This window comes from Staurois parvus, unplaced genomic scaffold (genome assembly GCF_062004578.1).
Source record: "Staurois parvus isolate SC_StPar_1 unplaced genomic scaffold, SC_StPar_1.0 ptg000422l, whole genome shotgun sequence".
Taxonomy (NCBI): Eukaryota; Metazoa; Chordata; class Amphibia; order Anura; family Ranidae; genus Staurois; species Staurois parvus.
Window position 1 is genome coordinate 1,567,104 of NW_028318218.1, and position 19,931 is coordinate 1,587,034.

The following is a 19,931-nucleotide window of genomic DNA, read 5'->3' on the forward strand; positions in this document are numbered from 1 at the left end:
TGACTTCTTTGTTAATTATTCAGCAGTCCAGTCTCATAACCACAACATTTGGTCCTAATACCCCCAAGAAACATGGATACCCCCAATAAGGAACCTTTGCATTAGATCAGTGGTCTTCAAACTACAGCCCACAGGCCAAATGCAGCCCTTTGCTAGCCTATAACACTATCCCTTGGCCCTTGTGGCACTATTCTTCCCACTGATGCCAAAAGTGGAGCATAGTTCCTGACACTGACCCCAATGATGGAGAACTATTCCTCCAACATGATATCAAGCACTATTCTTTCTTCTGACCATAGGCACTATGTAAGTTCTATACTCCCACTGACCACAAAGCCTGCTGGAAGCCAGCCTGGAATTGTTTATTCCCACTGAATCCAGGATATTTTCTACACCTCACTGGCCACAGTCTGACCCTTCAAAGTCTGAAGGACTCTTCGTTTCCATAGTTTGGAGACCTCTGTATTAGATGAAAAGGTAGTCTGCTTTTGTAGGAAGTGCTATCATATAAGATTGTATAGTCAAACAATGCAGAGAAAGAGTGATGAGAAGACAGCTTATTGTAATTACAGCCGCAGAGAGTTTTGCAGCTCTTCTCAGTAAACCTTGTACACTCTTACATCAAGAATTGAAAGCAGAATACAAAAAAGTAAAATATTATTACAAATGTGATTAGGTGCTGAGAAATAGCTTGAAACAAATGAATCAGCATATCAAAAACATCCCTAAAACAGCATCAGAATCACTTCAAATAATTTATAATACCAGAGCTAATGTATGTGAACAAGTATGTAAGTGCACCAGGATTCACTTTATATTTTTTATTTTTTTATAAATAATGCAAAGGATACTTGTATTCAGTGTTAATTGGACATTTAGTCCGGGAAGAATTCCAAAACTGTCTTTGCCATAAATCTGTTTCTCTTAATGCAAGCCTTTGACTTATAGATCATCTGGTGCACAGCTCTGGTAATTAAAGCTGGGCGACCATCATCTTGCATGATTTGTCTTTGTAGTAATGGTGTGAGACCTAGAATCACCAGGTATAACTTCTCTTTTACAGACAAGAAATAACTTTGAAAGCACTCGGCAGGAAATGGATCGGCTAATGCAGAGGATGAAAGCTGCAGACCAAGATTACCGACCGCCCAGTCAGTGGACAATGGAGGGATATTTATACGTTCAGGAAAAAAGTGAGTCTCATAGGTGTAGCTTTGGGGCTTCTTTTATGAGCTTTTCGTTTCTGCCAAAATATACAAGACGGGCCTGACTCTTTAAAGCCCCTCTGTTTGCTCAACAGAAAATGGGTTAGTAACTTTCAGTGTCACTCACACAGCTACACAGAAATTATTTGAAAATACTTACCTTACACTCAGGCTTTTGGCAGGCTCACCTAGGCTAGGGTTATGTCACTATTTCTTCCGGTGGATGCTAGAAAAGCTGAGGAATCCAGAGTATGCATTCCGGCAAAGCGCTGGAGTAGGGATGAACTCAAGGCATGCTCGGATCCTAGCATGAACCCACCTGAACAAGCCTGCTAGGAAACTGTCTCTGTACTGGGCATTCCCCACCCTGCAGCCACAGGTTTACATACCCCTTGTATATGTGCAGCTGCAGGTAATGCCCCAGACTCAGATGATTGGCCAACTACAGGTGACAGATTCCTGGTGGGCTCATTCAGGTGGGTTCAGACTAGGATCTTCCCTACTCTTGAGCTTTCCAAGGAATGCACGATGAGGCCCATGGTTAAAGCCCACCACCATGCTGCCCATATATGCATGTTATAGTGGAACTTAAAGGAGAAGTATAGCCAGAACTTTTTCAGCCATACTTGTCCTGGGGATCACAGGAGTGCAGTTTGTTCTGTACCTCTGTGACCCGATTTCAGCTGACAGTGGAAAGCCCGCTATTAGCTGACATCACAGAGCTGGTCCAGGCTCTTAAAAGATCCCAACCATATGGTCGAGATCCACCCAGAAGTCTAGACTTTTACCTTGCTCGTCCTCTCAGTGATCCGATGAGAGCCTGAGCCAGCTGTTCACATCCTCTCCACAGCCCAGCACTCCAGTGAGCACTGGAGGGGCAGAACAGAGTCGGTGACTGACCCTACCATCTGAATGTCGCAGCTGAAATCGAGAATCCTCAGACCAGGCAACGTTTTTCCAATCTTCTGTTGTACACTTTTGGTGACCCTGTGTGAATTGTAGTCTCCGTTTCATGTTCTTAGCTGACAGGAGTGGCACCTAGCGTGGTCTTCTGCTGCTGTAGCCCATCTGCTTCAAGGTTCCACGAGTTGTGTGTTCAGAGATAGTATTCTGCATACCTTGGTTGTAATGAGTGGTTACTTGAGTAACTGTTGCCTTTCATCTCAAACCAGTCTGCCCATTCTCCTCTGACCTCTGACATCAACAAGGCTTTTTCGTCCACACAACTGCCATTCATTGGATATTTTCTCTTTATCAGGCCATTTTCTGTAAACTCTAGAGATGACTGTGCATGAAAATCCCATTCTGATGCTCGAGTCATCTTCACCACATCTAAATGCCTAAATGCATTGAGTTGCTGCCATGTGATTGGCTGATTAGCAATTTGTGTTACCAAGCAATTGAACAGGTGTACCTAATAAAGAAACATATTTACTATTGCTAGGAGCATAAGGATTAAAAATCATTAATGATGATTGAGGGAGTTTAGTTTCACTTTAAAGTCAACCTGTACACATATTTTGCAGTCATCAGCTATGTGTCTCTCAATCTGCCTTACACCCTTTTAATTACAGACAGGCAAATGGTGCATTTCTATGGCTGGCTCATGTTTTCTGTAGGAATGTGAATGGCACAAGGGAGCATTGCCTTTACCAGTACAGCTCAGCATGATCAGCTCCAGGCTTTGCAGAGGGTGTTCAGCATGTTAACACATTCCTTTTATTTTTCTGTGTCTCATTTACATCTTACAAGCCATGCAATTACTGCGTCCTCTGCTCCCATTAATGGCTTACTGTGTTTTCTGATGGCATGCATTGCTGAATGTTAAGCTTCCTTGTGAAATAGCTGTAACATTTTTCAATTAAAATTCATCACAATCTAATGCCAGTACAGTAAACCATGACCAAAAAACAGGAGATAAACATACTGTTATTTATTGCTCTGATGCTAGAGTAAAAACTCAACCAAACACTGAAATACAGGTGTATCTGAGGAAATCGATGCAGCTTTGTATCGCTAACCCTTATATATTGTATAGTTACAGGGTGACCCCACTATTCATAGCGGACAGCTCTGCAGCTTCCTGTGTCAGCTCCTTGGCCTTGGTGGTGGTCTCCCTGTGCTCTCTTCCTCTAAACCCACTTACTCACCTCCACCTCCTCCTAGCCCCAACGCTTCAAACTTGTTAGAATCATATGAATAGAGTACTGGCACATATTTGATTAAAGTGTGTCTAAAAAACAAAAATCAAAATGTAATATTGTTCTGTTTCAAACACCACTTTATACATTGACATACCTTCTTAGACCTAGTCTATCCAGACACTATGGTCACCTGCTGACAGACAGCTTAATCTTCAATAAGACACAGAGGGGGTGATTTACTAAATTTGGAGAGTGCATAATCTGGTACAGCTCTGCAGAGAAACCATTCAGCTTCCAGTTTTTTTTTTTTTGGTCAAAGCTTAATTGAACAAGCTTAAGTTAGAAGCTGATTGGCTGCCATGTACAGCTGCACCAGATATCTCTCCAGTTTTTAGTAAAGGGCTTCCTGTCTGCCATGTTTTCATAATTATCGGCAGCACAACTGATGCATTCATTGTGTTATCTATAATCTAATCTGTGACTCTTAACTATCATTTTGAAGCCTGACATATACATTATGTTACCAAAAGTATTGGGACACCCCTCCAAATCATTGGATTCAGATGTTCCAATCACCTCCATGGCCACAAGTGTATAACATCAAGCACCTAGGCATGCAGACTTCTTCTACAAACATTTGTGAAAGAATGGATTGCTCTCAGGAGCTCAGTGAATGCAAGGGTGGTACCGTGATAGGTTAATCTATTAAATTTCCTTGCTACTAAATATTCCACGGTCAATTGTTAGTGGTATTATAACAAAGTGGAAGTAACTGAGAACAACAGCAACTCAGCCACAAAGTGGTAGGCCACCTAAAATGACAGAGCTGGGTCAGCGCATGCTGAAGCGCACAGTGCGCAGAAGTCACCAACTGTCTGCAGAGTCAATAGCTAAAGACCTCCAAACGTTGAGTGGTCTTCAGATTAGTACAACAGCAGTGCATAGAGAGCTTCATGGAATGGGTTTCCATGGCCGAGCAGCTGCATCCAAGCCTTACATCACCAAGTGCAATGCAAAGCATCGGATGCAGTGGTGTAAAGCACACCGACACTGGACTGTAGAGCATTGGAGACGTGTTCTCTGGAGTGAAGAATCATGCTTTTCTATCTAGCAATCCGATGGACATGTCTGGGTTTGGCGGTTGGCAGGAGAACGGTACTTGCCTGACTGCATTGTGCCAAGTGTAAAGTTTGGAGGAGGGGGGATTATGGTGTGGAGTTGTTTTTCAGGGGTCGGGCTTGGCCTCTTAGTTCCAGTGAAGGGAACTCTTAAGGCATCAGCATACCAAGACATTTTGGACAATTTCATGCTCCCAACTTTGTGGGAACAGTTTGGGGATGGCCCCTTCGTTCCAACATGACTGCTCACCAGTGCACAAAGCAAAGTCCATAAAGACATGGATGAGCGAGTTTTGGGTGGAGGAGCTTGACTGGCCTGCACAGAGTTCTGACCTCAACCCGATAGAACACCTTTGGGATGAATTAGAGCGAAGACTGCGAGCCGAGCCTTTTCGCCCGACATCAGTGCCTGACTTCACAAATGTACTTCTGGAAAAATGGTCAAACATTCCCATAGACACACTCCTAAACCTTGTGGACAGCCTTCCCAGAAGAGTTGAAGCTGTTATAGCTGCAAAAGGTGGGCCAACTCAATATTGAACCCTACGGACTAAGCGTGGGATGCCATTAAAGTTCATGTGCGTGTAAAGGCAGGTGTCCCAATACTTTGGCAATATAGTGTACGTCCACTAGATTTATATGTAAAATATTACTTGCTGTTGTAAGACCTGAGATCATAAATTGCCTGGATGATGGGAGGCTTTAGACCACATTTCTGTAATAAATTTTTTGGTATAAAACCAGCCTCCTGAACTCTTTACATATGGTAATTACAGTATAGCAGTTCTATAGAACACTGTAATGTACACATGTACTGTTATTTCTATCTCAAACTATACAACTATACATTATGTGGAATATGATCTTCTATAGGGCATATCTTGTAGGCTGAACCCCAGACAGTGAATACAATGAAATTTACTTCAGATAACTGCAGTACAGAGCACATTTTCCAGTCTTTTGAAGTGTAAGAAGACAATGTCTCTGTGAAATAATACACTGACTGAGGGAACATGGGAGAAACTAGGAGGAAACTAAAGTGGAACTAAAGTTGCAATAGTTATTCTCCCTTAATGGTGCAAGGTCCCTCTCCGGTGCCAGCATCTGCTCCCTGGCTTCTTCTGGATGCTGAGATGTGGCTGTCTTCATTGGCCGGAGCAGGATGATGTCACTCCTGTGCAGGAGTTGAGTCATGCCAGCTCACAGGATCTGTGCAGAAATGTAAACTGTGGAAACATTCTTTAGAAGGTTGTGAGCAGACATATAGGTTTATTTGATGGCAGAAGAGACATTGCATGTCTATTCTGCAATAATAATAAAAAAAAAGAAAAAAAAATCCTGCTTGCTTGCATTTGTTAAAATGTACACTTTAGTTTTGCTTTAACAGGGCAGGGGGGACAGAGGCAGATAGCAAACACTTAAAGTGGTTGTAAAGGGAAAAATCCATTGTCTCCCGCTGCTGGCAAATAAATCCTGTGAGCAGAAAGAGCTGGGGGGTAGACTGAGCCACGCTCTATGTGTAAGTAGACACACTTAGTGTGGCTCATGATTGAGCCCGCACGACTGCCCCCCCCAAGCAAGTGGCTTGCTATGGGGGCAATTGGAAGGCAGGAGGAGCCAGGAGTGTCTACAGGGGACCCCAGAAGAGGAGGATGGGAGCTGCCTTATGTAAAACCAGGAACGTATACCATTATTTTAGATCTAAACCTATGCAATAATTTTAAGTTGTAGTGTCCCAAAACATCCACTAAATGTCAGCATACTACAGAACATATATAGCCTGATGCAGTTCAATACCACACAGAAAATGTACATATAAGTGGTATAGAACAAATACAGTATATATAAATATATGACATTAAATTGAAAAAGGTGCTACTTGTATAAGATAATACTCAAAAAGTGCTGCAAAAAATTATTACTCACATGAATACAACACTATTAACAACATTCAACATCAAATAAAATATAAAGGTGAGTACTAAGGTGTTCATAAAAGAAAAAGTCCATATAATAAATCCACAAAATATCTTTCCTCACCGTGTGCCAAAAAAGCCAACTAGGATTGAGTGATCCAATAGTCCAGAGGTGCTCATCACGTGCAGTAAGAGTAATAACTCATCAGATGCTTAATATCAGAAGGCATATCATATATTGCAACACCAGAGTGATCCATGTCTCCACAGTCTTCTCCATAGCAATTTTTTCCAAGCGAGATATAACCGCAAAAACACTCAAAGAGAGAAAAGCTTCTATAGTGTAGCAGGTTTATTTAAGATAAAATAAAATATGACAAATACTTGCACTCCCATGGTAAGCTGTATTCTCAGTAAGCATGGGATGAAACTTTTGAGAACAATTGTGTGTATATGTGTATGTATGTAAAAAATTAAAGGAACACTTTTTAATCAGAGTCTAGCTTCAAGTCAATTAAACTTGCGGGATATTGGTCTGGTCAGTTAAGTAGCAGAGGGGGTTGTTAATCAGTTTCAGCTGCTTTGGTGTTAATGAAATTAATAACAGGTGCACTAGATGGGCAACAATGAGACGATCTCCAAAACAGAAATGGTTTTACAGGTGGAGGCCACTGACATTTTTTTTCCCTACTCATCTTTTCTGACTGTTTTTCACTAGTTTTGCATTTGGCTAGGGTCAGTGTCACTACTGGTAGCATGAGGCAATACCTGGACCCTACAGAGGTTGCACAGACAGTCCAACTCCTCCAGCGATGGCACATCAATACGTGCCATTACCAAAAGGTTTGCTTTGTCTCCCAGCACAGTCTCAAGAGCATGGAGGAGATTCCAGGAGACAGGCATTTACTCTAGGAGAGCTGGACAGGGCCGTAGAAGGTCCTTAACCCATCAGCAAGACTGATATTTGCTCCTTTGTGCAAGGAGGAACAGGATGAGCACTGCCAGAGCCCTACTAAATTACTTCTAGCAGGCTGCTGGTGTGAATGTCTCTGACCAAACAATCAGAAACAGACTTCATGAGGGTGGCCTGAGGTCCTCTAGTGGACCCTGTGCTCACTGCCTGGCACCATAGAGCGCGATTGGCATTTGCCATTGAACACCAGAATTGGCAGGTCTGCCACTGGCGCCCTGTGCTTTTCACAGATGAGAGCAGGTTCACCCTGAGCACATGTGACAGACGTGAAAGGGTCTGGAGAAGTCGCAGAGAATGAAATGCTGCCTGTAAAATCAATCAGCATGACCGTTTTGGTGGTGGGTCAGTGATGGTCTGGGGAGGCATATCCATGGAGGGACACACAGACCTCTACAGGCTAGACAATGGCACCCTGACTGCCATTAGGTATTGGGATGAAATCCTTGGACCCATTGTCAGACCCTACGCTGGTGCAATAAATTTCTTGTCGCTGAGGTAATGTGCAAAGCTGATGCGCCTTCTTTTGTTCTTACTTTGCAGCATTGTCCTAGGCCTCCCCAGCCTTCTAAAAGGGTTGCACAGCATTGCTCATTTGATGAATACATTTTGCCAAGGATGGTCTGTCCACTAATTCCTGATCTGGGTCTCTGAGCAGAGGAGAGACTTGTTAGCTAGTGCAGTGGGTCCTGGGTTCCTCCTGGTGCATGACAATGCTCAGCCTCATGTGGCAAGAGTATTTAGGCAGTTCCTGGAGGATGAAGGAATTGATACCATTGAATGGCCCCCACGCTCGCCTGACCTAAATGCAATAGAGCATCTCTGGGATATCATGCTTCGGTCCATCAGACACCGCCAGGTTGCACCTCAGACTGTCCAGGAGCTCAGTGATGCCCTGGTCCAGATCTGGGAGGAAATACCACAGGACACCATCCGTAGTCTCATTAGGAACATACTGCTCCAGCATTGTCAGGCATGTATACAAGCATGTTGGGGGCCATACAAACTACTGAGTACCATTTTGAGTTCCTGCAATTCAATTTCAGCAAAATGGACTAGCCTGCTGCTTCATTTTTTCATTTTGATTTTCAGAGTGTCTTTGAAATCTGTCCTCTGAAGGTTGATAATTTTAATTTCCATCAAACGATGGGGCATCCTTACGTTCCTAACACATTACCCAGTCCAGAGCAGTATAGATATCCAGCATGATAGTTTACTCCATTGAGATCTGATCTGTTTTCAAAGTATTCCTTTTATTTTTTTTGAGCAGTGTGTGTATATTTATATATATATATATACAGTATACGAGTGACCATGCAAAAGGGAGAGCATTCAATTAGTTTATAGAGTACAGGAGAGGAGTTGCTGCTGGTAAACTTGTTTACAGTGTAAATATAAAAAAAAAATCCCCAAAGTAAAAGCAGAATTATTTCAGAATTTGGAGACAGGTGTGGAAACCTTTTGGATATTTGTGGCTACACAGCCAGTCTGCCTTAACCTGTAAATGTGTCACTTCTGAGCGCCTTTAGAGAATGATTTATGGCCCGGACAGACAGTATGTGTTTTAGTGGAGTTGGAATCAATATGCAGACACCTGTAACCTGCACGCCGCTCATCACATCCGCCCTCAGCTCCAGCTAATGAGCCTCGATGGAGGGGAAACAGCTGTGTGCCGGTTGCGTTGTGTGTGTTCTGTCCTACTTGTGTCTTGGAACTCAGGACAGGGATGCCGTTATTACACTTCTGTGGTTGGGAGGATAGCTCATTAAGCTTCTACTTTTCTCACACTGATGAGATTTTATACAGCTGGAGGTCAAGATGGCTGGGATCCATAGCCAAATCACTACATTTAAGGGAAGCAATAGCCTGATACAGAGATCTCATCTTTGTAGCTTGTAAGAACTGTGGGCCAATTAAACAGCATTAGATATTCTTTTTTTATATATATAAAAAGAAAAATGGTTACATTTAAAAATTAAAAAACAACTTGACTATCCATCACTTCTGTTCGGTTGATGTCAGACAGGCGATTTTGCCACTAGGGACAAATTTACTTTGGCAGTATTGCTAAATAGGCCACTTGTGTGTCTTTATAGAATAGCTCCCTCTGTAGCCACACACAGTGAGATTTCGCTCGGTCACTGACATGAACGCAGTTGAATCTCGATCGTTAACGATGAGAGTGACATGTGGCTACCTTAGCTACAGAGGGAGCGATTCCATAGGGACAGGCATGCAGTTTCTTAGCAATTCTACTGCTGGTGATTTTGATTGCTAGTGGCAAAGTTGCCCATCTGACATCAACCATAGTATAGTATATTACATGGTTCAGTAAATCTTCACATAAGCCCAATGATCATATGGGCATTGCTTGTATTACATCTTGCAGGACATTCATGATTAAAGTGTATGTCAACCCTAGCAATGTACGTACATCTCATATATGTGCATCAGCAAAGAGGGTGGACTTTAATGCTCACATACCACACATATACGTTCATGGGCAGCCAAGGTTTCTTCCATGAGAGTACCCTATCACAGTGATCAGCAACTATACAACCCACCCTGTGTTCTTTCTCCTCTTAAAGCAGAGCTCCACCCAAAAGGGGAAGTTCTGCTTTAAGCCTTTGTCCCCTGCTCCCCATTAAGGATTGGCACCTTTAACAGGTACCCTCTTCCACTTCCGCTGCGATCACCTAAGGAGATCGGAAGCAGAATTTGTCCTCCACCCTCCCTCCCCGTAGTCTTCTGGGACACGTGACAGGTCCCATAAACAAAGCGCAGCGGTACTCGCGCATGCACAGTGGGCACCCGGCTGTGAAGCCGCAAGCTGTCACAGCCGGGTGCCCACGCTGAACATGCCGAGCCTGGCGAGAGAAGATGGCTGGTGAAACCAGCTGTGGTGAGGACACCGCAGGACTGAGGGACAGGTAAGTGTCTGTATTTTAAAAGTCAGCAGCTACAGTTTTTCTACATGCAGCTACATGTATTATATGCATGAAGGAAAAAACCTTCTGTATGCAGCATTGCCTCCAGCCCCCTCAATACTCACCTGATCCTCATTGAGATCCAGCGATGTGCATGACAGCCTCGGCCTGGTTCTCTGCCTCCTTGTTGGCTGAGACAGCAAGCGGGAGCCATTGGCTCCCACTGCTGTCGATCACAGCCATTCAGCGAATGAGGAGAGAGGGGGAGGGGCCAAGCCACGGCTCCATGTGTGAATGGTCACAATGAGCCGTGGGGGCCCCCGTAGCAAGCTGCTTGCTATAGTGGCACTCGTCAGAAAGGAGGAGCCAGGAAAGACTATGGGGGACCCGAGAAGAGGAGGCTGCTCTGTGCAAAACCACTACACAGAACATGTAAATATAGACATGTTTGTTATTTTACAAAAAAAAAACAAATTAACCTTTAATAGCACTTTAAGTCTCCATGCACACTGGGTGTTTTGATAACGCTGGTAACATTAGCTGTGTAAAGCATTTTTTAGTGTTTTTGTATTAGCGTTTAGCTGTATTTTGCTGCGATTAGCGGCATTTTCCACGTTTGCGTTTTGTAGCGTTTTTCAGTGTTAGAGCCTTTGTATGGCTAAAAAACTCCTCTAGAAACCCACTAGTCCTGGGTTTTTTTTCCAGCCAAAAAACCTTGATTACAGTCTATGTGTGCATGAACACATAGGATAACATGCTGGGGGGTTTACTGGCTGTAGAAAAGAACGTCAAAAGCCAAAAACAGCCGCTGTAAAAACATTGTGTGCATGAGGACTTAAAGCAGAGCTCCACCCAAAAGGGGAAGTTCCACTTTAAGGACCGCTCCCCATTAAGGATTGGCACCTTTGGCCTCCCTCCCTGTAGTCTTTTGGGACACGTGACAGGTCCCAGAAGACTACAGGACCATTCATGAAGTGCAGCGCTACTCGGGCATGCGCAGTGGGTACCCGGCTGTGAAGCTGCAAGCTATCACAGTCAGGTGCCCACACTGAAGATGCCGGCCTCCTGGAATACAGGATGGCCGGTGAAACGGGCTGCAGGGGACACACCACGGGACTGAGGAACAGGTAAGTGACTGTTTTTTAAAAGTCAGCAGCTACAGTTTTTGTAGCTGCTGACTTTTATTTTTTGACAGGGTGAATGGAACTCTGCTTTAAGGATAAGTTCACCTTTCATAACATGTTACATTTTACAACCATAATCAGGATGTAACATGTTACATTAGGACCAGCCACCGCATCCCCCCTGATCCCCATTGTGACAGCTAGTGGAGGATCTTCTTCTTCGCTAGCTATCACAATTTTAAAAAAAGGCGGCTGGGTGGGTGTGTTCTGTGAATGGGAAAACTACAAGTTCCAACAGCCTTTGTGGCTGTCGGCTTGTAGTTTTCAGTGAACTACCACAACGCTCCACAGCACCTTGGTAGTTCATTGAGTCTTCCTGTCAGTAAGGGGTTAAAGGGTAAGCCTCTAGGTCCCTGGTGCCCAACCTGATATCTGAGGACCTTTGGTATATGTTGTGTTGGCCTTGCACCTCAGCAGTTTGTAGTGGGAATGTTGATTAGAGTCATTAAAGTCTACTAGCCTCATGTAATATGTTCCCAGTTTCGTATTGTCTTCTGTAGCATATCCCCAACCAAAAATGTAGTATGTCCATATTTTCTAACCCTCATTTCTGCTATTAGGTCTGCAGCTTCTGACAGTCATTTTAAGCATATACAGTTGTGACCAAAATTATTCAACCCCCACTGAAATTGAGTGTTTTGGCCAGTTTGACATTGCTTTTGATCATTCAGTCATCTTGCTTACATTTACATTAAAGAGGCACTTGTAGGTCAGACAAATATAACATAACAGTTATAATGAAATAACCACAAATGTCTTTTCTGTGCTCACAGCATTATCAGTTTTATTCAACCCCCAAGTGACATTCAATCTTAGTACTTAGTACAGCATCCTTTTACAGTTATAACAGCTTTTAAACGTGAAGCATAGCTTGACACAAGTGTCTTGCAGCGATCTACGGGTATCTTCGCCCATTCTTCATGGGCAAAGGCCTCCAGTTCAGTCACATTCTTAGGCTTGCGCACTGCAACTGCTTTCTTTAAGTCCCACCAGAGGTTCTCAATCGGATTTAAGTCTGGTGACTGCGATGGCCACTCCAAAATGTTCCAGCCTTTCCTCTGCAACCATGCTCTAGTGGACTTGGAGGTATGCTTGGGATCATTGTCCTGTTGAAAGGTCCAACGTCTCCCAAGCCTCAGGTGTGTGACGGACTGCATCACGTTTCCATCCAATATCTCCTGGTACTGAAGAGAATTCATGGTACCTTGCACACGCTGAAGCTTCCCTGTACCTGCAGAAGCAAAACAGCCCCAAAGCATGATTGACCCTCCACCATGCTTCACAGTAGGCAAGGTGTTCTTTTCATCATAGGCCTTGTTCTTCCTCCTCCAAACATAGCGTTGATCCATGGGCCCAAACAGTTCTAATTTTGTTTCATCAGTCCACAGAACACTATCCCACAACTTTTGTGGTTTGTCCACATGGCTTTTGGCATACTGCAGTCGACTCTTCTTATTCTTTGGAGACAGCAAGGGGGTACGCCTGGGAGTTCTGGCACGGAGGCCTTCATTACGCAGTGTGCGTCTTATTGTCTGGGCTGAAACTTCTGTACCCACATCTGACAAATCTTTTCTCAGTTCCTCAGCAGTCACACGGGGACTTCTCTCCACTCTACGCTTCAGGTAGCGCACAGCAGTCGAAGTCAGCATCTTCTTTCTGCCACGACCAGGTAGCGTTTCAACAGTGCCCTTTGCCTTGAATTTGCGAATGATGCTTCCTAAGGTGTCTCTTGGTATGTTTAACATCTTTGCAATCTTCTTATAGCCATTGCCCTTCCTGTGAAGAGAAATCACCTCTTCTCTTGTCTTCCTGGACCATTCTCTTGCCTTCACCATGTTTGTAACCACACCAGTAAATGTCTAGAAGGAGCTGAGTATCACAGTCATTTTAAAGCTGCCTAATTGGTGCTTATTATGCTTGATTGCTGCTCGGTGACATCCACAGGTGTTTTCAATACCTGATGGAAAGCACCTGTATGAACCTCTGTTCTTCAGAGTGGTAGTCTTTAAGGGGTTGAATAATTGTGGCAATGAAGAAACCACATAAGAACCATTTACTACTGTATTACATAAACAATTGATGTCATTTTAGTTGCATTTGGGTAGTTACAACGTCCTTGTAGGATTTGATTCTGAATACAATTCCAAATGTACACTATAGTCCCTAAACCCCTTTACAGCATTGGGGGTTGAATAATTTTGGTCACAACTGTATGTGTGGCCCTTTGATGTCAGGGGGCCACATTTGAGGCCTGCCTTTAGCTCATAGGTTGACAACCACTGCTGTATTTTCTAGGTGGGTGTGCTGCTACTTGAGGACCATTCATTTAGCAGTGAACATAGTTCAATAAAGACCTATCGCTCCTGGAGGTCCTGCATTTCACAAGCTAAGATGCCATAGATGCCAACCATCCCTGAATTGCTGGGACAGTCCTCCATCTAGGTGCTCTGTGCCCATGATGCTATGTCTCGGGCTGTGTCCAGTATCATCCTTATTTCAGTTACTGAACATGTGCAGTAACTCCAAAAAGGTTATATGTTGAGATGATTGCGGCTGCAAGTGGGTGTTTCCTGCGTAATAGGCGGGCCACCTAGAAATAGTGACCGCTGGGAGGGTGGGTTACTTGTGGGCCATGGGTGGGGGTGACAATGTCCTGGGGACTGAGAAATATATGTCAGCAGTTTGAGATATACTTACACTAACAGCAACATCTGCGTATAATATGTATGAATCATCAGAACAACACGATGTGACACTTTCTCTCTCATTGCTTTCATTATTAAGGGCCTCTCGGATTTACATGGACGCGGCATTACTGTACTTATGACAAAAGCAACAAAACCTTTACTATGAGTGTATCGGAAACCAAATCAGGAGGAAAAGTGGTAAGTAATTGTTTACTTTTTTGTGAAAATTGAGGGCTCCATCATAAACTCGGAACAATACAGAAGACAATCAATGTAGAGCCAGTTCTGATTCCACTCTCACTTTCCTAATCCTAATCTCCAATGTTGCTTTCTGGCTCAGAAAGTATTGCAGGTAAAAAAAAAAAGCAGGACAAAATGTATTTTTAGAAGGCAATCAGTAAAAGCTGAACCACTGGAGGGACAGCTGGCAGTTGGGTAAACGTCAGTGCCCTCTTTTAAAATGACATGAAACAGCTGTAAAATAGCCAATGCGTTTCAGCTGTCAGGCCTGAGCCATGACTAAGACCTGATGGCCGAAATGCATTGGCTGTTTTACAGCTGCTTCATTTCAATAAAGGACATTGCAAATTGACGTTTACCCGAGTGCCAACTGCCCCTCCAGTGGTCCACAATACACAGAGGCATCAGCAGCCTTTCTGTTTGAGCACTGGGTGGAACTGAGGATTGAAGGAAGGTAGCAGCACCACTACACCTGCATAATCAGTAAAAGCTGCAACTATATTCTTCTTAGGCTTCCTTTAGGCAAGTTAAAAGGTAAGCATCAATTTCTAAATATTTTTACCAGTTTAAGTTATGCTATGTGAACGGGGACATGTAACAAATAAAAAGTAGGTGTTATACCAATTTGGCTGCAAAAATGGAAATAAGATGTAATTTAATATTGGGTCTGCTTTTGCTAGACATGGCCTGCGCTGAGGGTTAGGCCTCATTCAGACAGGTGGCATCTTTCTGCGCATCCTAAAAAGGATTGGCGGTGGATTGCTTTTCAGAGGACAGTTGATAGTCAGCTGTGAGGCGATTTTTCTCCTTTCCCTGAAACATGCAGCCTTGTTCCCCCAGCTCCCCTTATACTTACCTGAGCCTGATCTTGATCCAGCGATGTGCACAAAAGCAGAGGCTCTCTTCTCTTTCTCCTTCCTAATAGGCTCAGAGCCATTGGCACCTGTTGCTGTCAATCACAGCCAGAGAGGAAGGAGCAAGGGGTGGGGCAAAGCCATGGTCTGTGTGACAATGGACACACAGAGCTGGCGTGGGTGTGAGCGGGCATGAGTGCCCCTACAGCAAGTAGCTTGCTGAGGGAGCACTCAGACGGAGGGGAGGAGCCAGGAGCCCCGGTGGGGGCTCCAAGAAGAGGATTGGGGCTGCTCTGTGCAAAACTTTTACTTGGGGCTGGTAAGTATGACTTTTTTTTTTTTACCTTTTAGAATTACTTTAACCCTTTAGCTGCCACCAACATATGGCATATGTCAGTGGAGTAATGGGGGGATTACACACACTCCTGGCTGCTACAGCTGCCAGGAATGTGTGTAAATCTTACGAGACAACTATCACCTCTCAGATATAGTTGGCCGTGTAGCGGTACAGCTGCCTGATTACTTCCACACACCTCTGGTATATTCACTTCCACTAGTGTATGGGGACAAATGTATTGGGGTACATGAAAGTGATCAGGCTGCTGTACAGCTGTCCGGTCAACTCCATCTGACAGCTGTCAGTCAAAAAGAGACCATACAGAGAACCTGTCACAACAAATTTGTATCACATAGGGTGTTTGTGGGTTTTGTATTCTATTTTTGTTCCCCTTGTCCCCTAGTCTGCACACCTGGTTTGCTTTTTTTTTTGTAACATTTCAAACATATTAAAATAATTTAAACAAATTTAAAACTACCCTGCCCCTGTGTGCACAGAAGTGTGAACGCAAATGCACACTTACAGCACACACATAAATGAAGATTGTGCCACAATTAGTTGGGTATCACAACAGGCACAATACTAAGAGGAATAGTTCTACGGCCATTATTTACAGTTAGCTCTAAATTGATGAATTGTAAAGATTTTAAATTACCATCTCTGAAACATTTGGGGTGCTTTGTTCTCCTTGTACCTGCGATGGTTCCCTTCATGTACTTCGGTTTCCTCCCACACTCCAAAGACATGCTGGTAGGTTAATTGGCTCCTGTCTAAATTGGCCCTAGTATGTGTATGTATGAATGTAAGTTAGGGACCTTAGAGTGTAACCTGCTTGAGGGTTAAGGACTGATGTGAATGTACAATATATATGTAAAGTGCTGCGGAAATTGTTGGCGCTAAATAAAATGGGGGTTTTTTTGTGTTTGCGACCAGATACAATTTTAATTGTTGACATAGTTTGTGTCTACTTACTTGACTGTCTCTGGTTCCTCTTTTTTCCAAAAACGTATAATGTTTTGGGGTTTTAAGTGTGTTTTCAGGCTAGGTTCACACCTATGCAGGTTGCGTTTGATGCGTTCCTGCATTGTGTTTTTTATGCGGGGGGTGGTTATTTTATTTTTTTTCTTGTTGCTAGGCAGATTTTGAACTCATCAAAAATGCAACAAAAACGCAATACATGCTTTTATGCAGCATTCCCGTTGAAGTCTATAGAACTAAAAATTGAACGAGATATGAACCTGTCCCATAGGAAATAATGTTAAATGGACAGTACTGCGTTTCTGCAAAACGCTTTAGAAAACGCATAAGCATGAACCTAGGGTCAGGTGCATTTTATAATCTACAAAAAGGGAAAAATGCCAGCAGTGAAAGGATTAACCTCCCTGGAGGTATTCTCGAGTGTAGCTCGGGGTAAAGTTTCAGCACCACAAGCGGTAACCCCGAGCTACACTCAGGCTTACCATGCGGTGCTGCTCTGCGATCTCTTCTTCACTTACCTTGTCCTGCGCTCCCGCGATGTCCCTCCTGCAGTGTCCCCTATAATGTCCTCCGGCCGATGCCGGCATCTATCTTCTGGGTTCCGTTCCCTGCAACGTCGGGGCGTACGGGGGACGGAACAGCAGGAAATTTGAAAATGACAAAAAATGACATTCACTAAATACACTAAAATCACATAGTAAAACATTACTGTATCAAACCATTTCACATATATTTTGTCCTGAGTGCTTTGTCCTGTGCCCTGCCTGCATTTTTACTGTTCTTTCTGCCTGGAAACTGAGAAACGTCCATGGCGTCCAAAAAGCATCCCTTTAGGTCAAAAGCGGTTTTAGACCGGCTAGAGAACAGCGATAGTAAATTATAATTACTTGCAGAATTGAGTGATAATGATTTGTGGGGAAATTCGTCATCAGACACTGAAAACGATTTTGCGACTTTGCTCAGTGATGTGCGAACTTGGTGCTATATTTCAAATTTCAGTGTTTTTGGTTTGATTATATTATTGAATTAAAGTTATTATTATATTATTATTTTTTATGATTATTTATTAAATTATAATTTATGATTTATAAATTTTAACATACCCGGGATGTTTACTAGACTCTTGTTTGGACAGATTTCAGTGAGTTATTTCTAAAAATTACAGGCCTACAATAAAAAAAAAACTACATATTTCCATGCAAAAAATGTACCGCTTTGAGCACAGAATACTGACATAATCAGACCGCTAGGGAGGTTAAGGAGGTTTATATGGAAAGTGGTGCCGCATAGTGTCAAAGCCCCAGCATTGCGCCTATGAAACCCTTACCTTTTTTTTTATATTCTTCACTTTTAACACATGCAGTTTATAAACTAAAAACCTATTTGGGGCTCTTTGGTAAATAAAACAACACTATGTGCTTTATGAGAAATTGCTCAGTAAAAGAGTATCTGTTTAATCCTTTGGTGATCTAATTAATTCATTGATTAATCATTTATTAAATCGAGCAAGTAGCTAAATAAAACAGACCTCGAATTGGGTACATAAAGCACAGTCATATCTTTTCTCCGCTATCTATAATTCCTATTAGCGTCTCGGTGCAGCAGTAAAGAATAACATTAAACAGACTAATTGTGTGTGTAGATTAGCAGCAAAGTGAGATAAAATGTGATATTGAGTGAATAAATCACATCTGCATGAGTTGTGTATGTTATATCCTGTGAATACTAAACTAACAAAAATGCATAATGCAAAAAAAAAAGCTTTAATACCTTATTTACATTGTAATATTAAAAGGCCAGTTTAGGAATCGTCAACTATCAACAGGCTGCTACATGTGCCGCCCATTTAAAGCAAACCTGTCAGGGTTGTAAACTAGCACTGTGTTGCTGAGGATGAACCATGGCCAGGTTTAACATAAACTATCATTGCTGTACCATGGCAGAGACGGCAAGGTATCACGGCATAACAGCACACTTATGTACAGCATGCTAAGAGTATTGCTGTAGAATACTGACAGACAGACATGTGCAAATAACAGAGAACAGAAACGCACAGTCAGCTTAGTGGTTAGCACGTAAGCCTTGCAGCACTGGAGTCCTTGGTTCAGATCTCAGCCAAGATGCTATCTCTATGGAGTTTGCATGTTCTCACCCATGTAAACAAAAAAGCACCATCACCAAAGAAAAATAACGCAAAATAATTCCCAGTATATAAAAAATGCTGCTGCTCCTTATTGATACCAATAATAAAAATAAGTAAAAAACCTAAAACAACGCAAATCAATTTAAACACACATAATATATATCAACTTCTAAAAAATCAATTGGTGCAGAAAAAATATAAAAATATATTGTGATGGTCCCACTCCAAATAAATTAGATTTATTATTATTATACAGGATTTATATAGCACCAACAGTTTGCTCAGCGCTTTACAATATAAAGGGAGACAATACAGCAACAATACAGTTCAATACAAGAGGGATAGGAGGGCCCTGCTCCTTGGAGCTTACAATCTAGGATTCTAATAAGAATATCTAATAATAAGATATAGTCCTTTTCCAAGACCCTTGACCAGTGTTCACGCCCGTTTGTGTTTACATGGGTTTCCTTACACACTCCAAACACATTCTTGTTGGGTAATTGACTCCCGTATACACTCACTGGCTACTTTATTAGGTACACCTTGCTAGCGCCAAGAAAATATCCCCCACATCATTACAGGACCACCACCAGCCTGAATCTTTGATACAAGGCAGGATGGATCCATGCTTTCATGTTGTTTACATCAAATTCTGACTCTACCATCTGAATGTCGCAGCAACCAGTCTGCCCATTCTTCTCTGATCTCTGACATTAACAAGGCATTTTCATCCACACAACTGCCGTTCACTGGAAATTTTCTCTTTTTTGTAATATTGTTATTATAAGAAAAAGTAAAAAGCCCAGTTGTGATCAAATACCACCAAAAAAAAGACCTATTTCTGTATAAAATTTGTACATTTAATTTGGCTAGAGTGTTGCATGACTGAGCAATTGCCTGTTAAGGTAGCACAGTGCTGAATAGCAAAAAATGTCCTGGTCATGAAGGGGGTAAAACCTTCTGGAGGTCAAGTGATTAGAGTGTTTTCTAATGCCAACGCTAGTTTTGGATAGAGCAGGGATGGGTCAGCGCCCTGGACTGTCTTATTCCCAGTGGAGGTATTTTCTTTCAGTTCCTGTGGAGACACAACAGGAAGTGAGAAGAGATCTTTCCTGGGTGAGAGTGAAGTCCCCTCTTAGTTGCCATTGGAACGGTTACAATTGGAAGATTTTCTTTCAAGTCTAGTTACACTGACAACTTTGGAAATTCTTCCCACTTATCACAGGAT

General features: G+C 42.8%; 1 protein-coding gene across 1 annotated transcript in view; it reads left to right on the forward strand.

The window, feature by feature from the left end:
- Nucleotides 1-19,931, forward strand: part of ARHGAP42 (Rho GTPase activating protein 42) — a 470,299-nt gene that overhangs the window by 382,227 nt on the left and 68,141 nt on the right. The window contains exons 8-9 of the mRNA XM_089687254.1: nucleotides 1,064-1,193; nucleotides 14,249-14,349. Of these exons, the coding sequence (XP_089543380.1) occupies nucleotides 1,064-1,193; nucleotides 14,249-14,349 (231 nt within the window). The remainder of the gene's footprint in view (nucleotides 1-1,063; nucleotides 1,194-14,248; nucleotides 14,350-19,931) is intronic.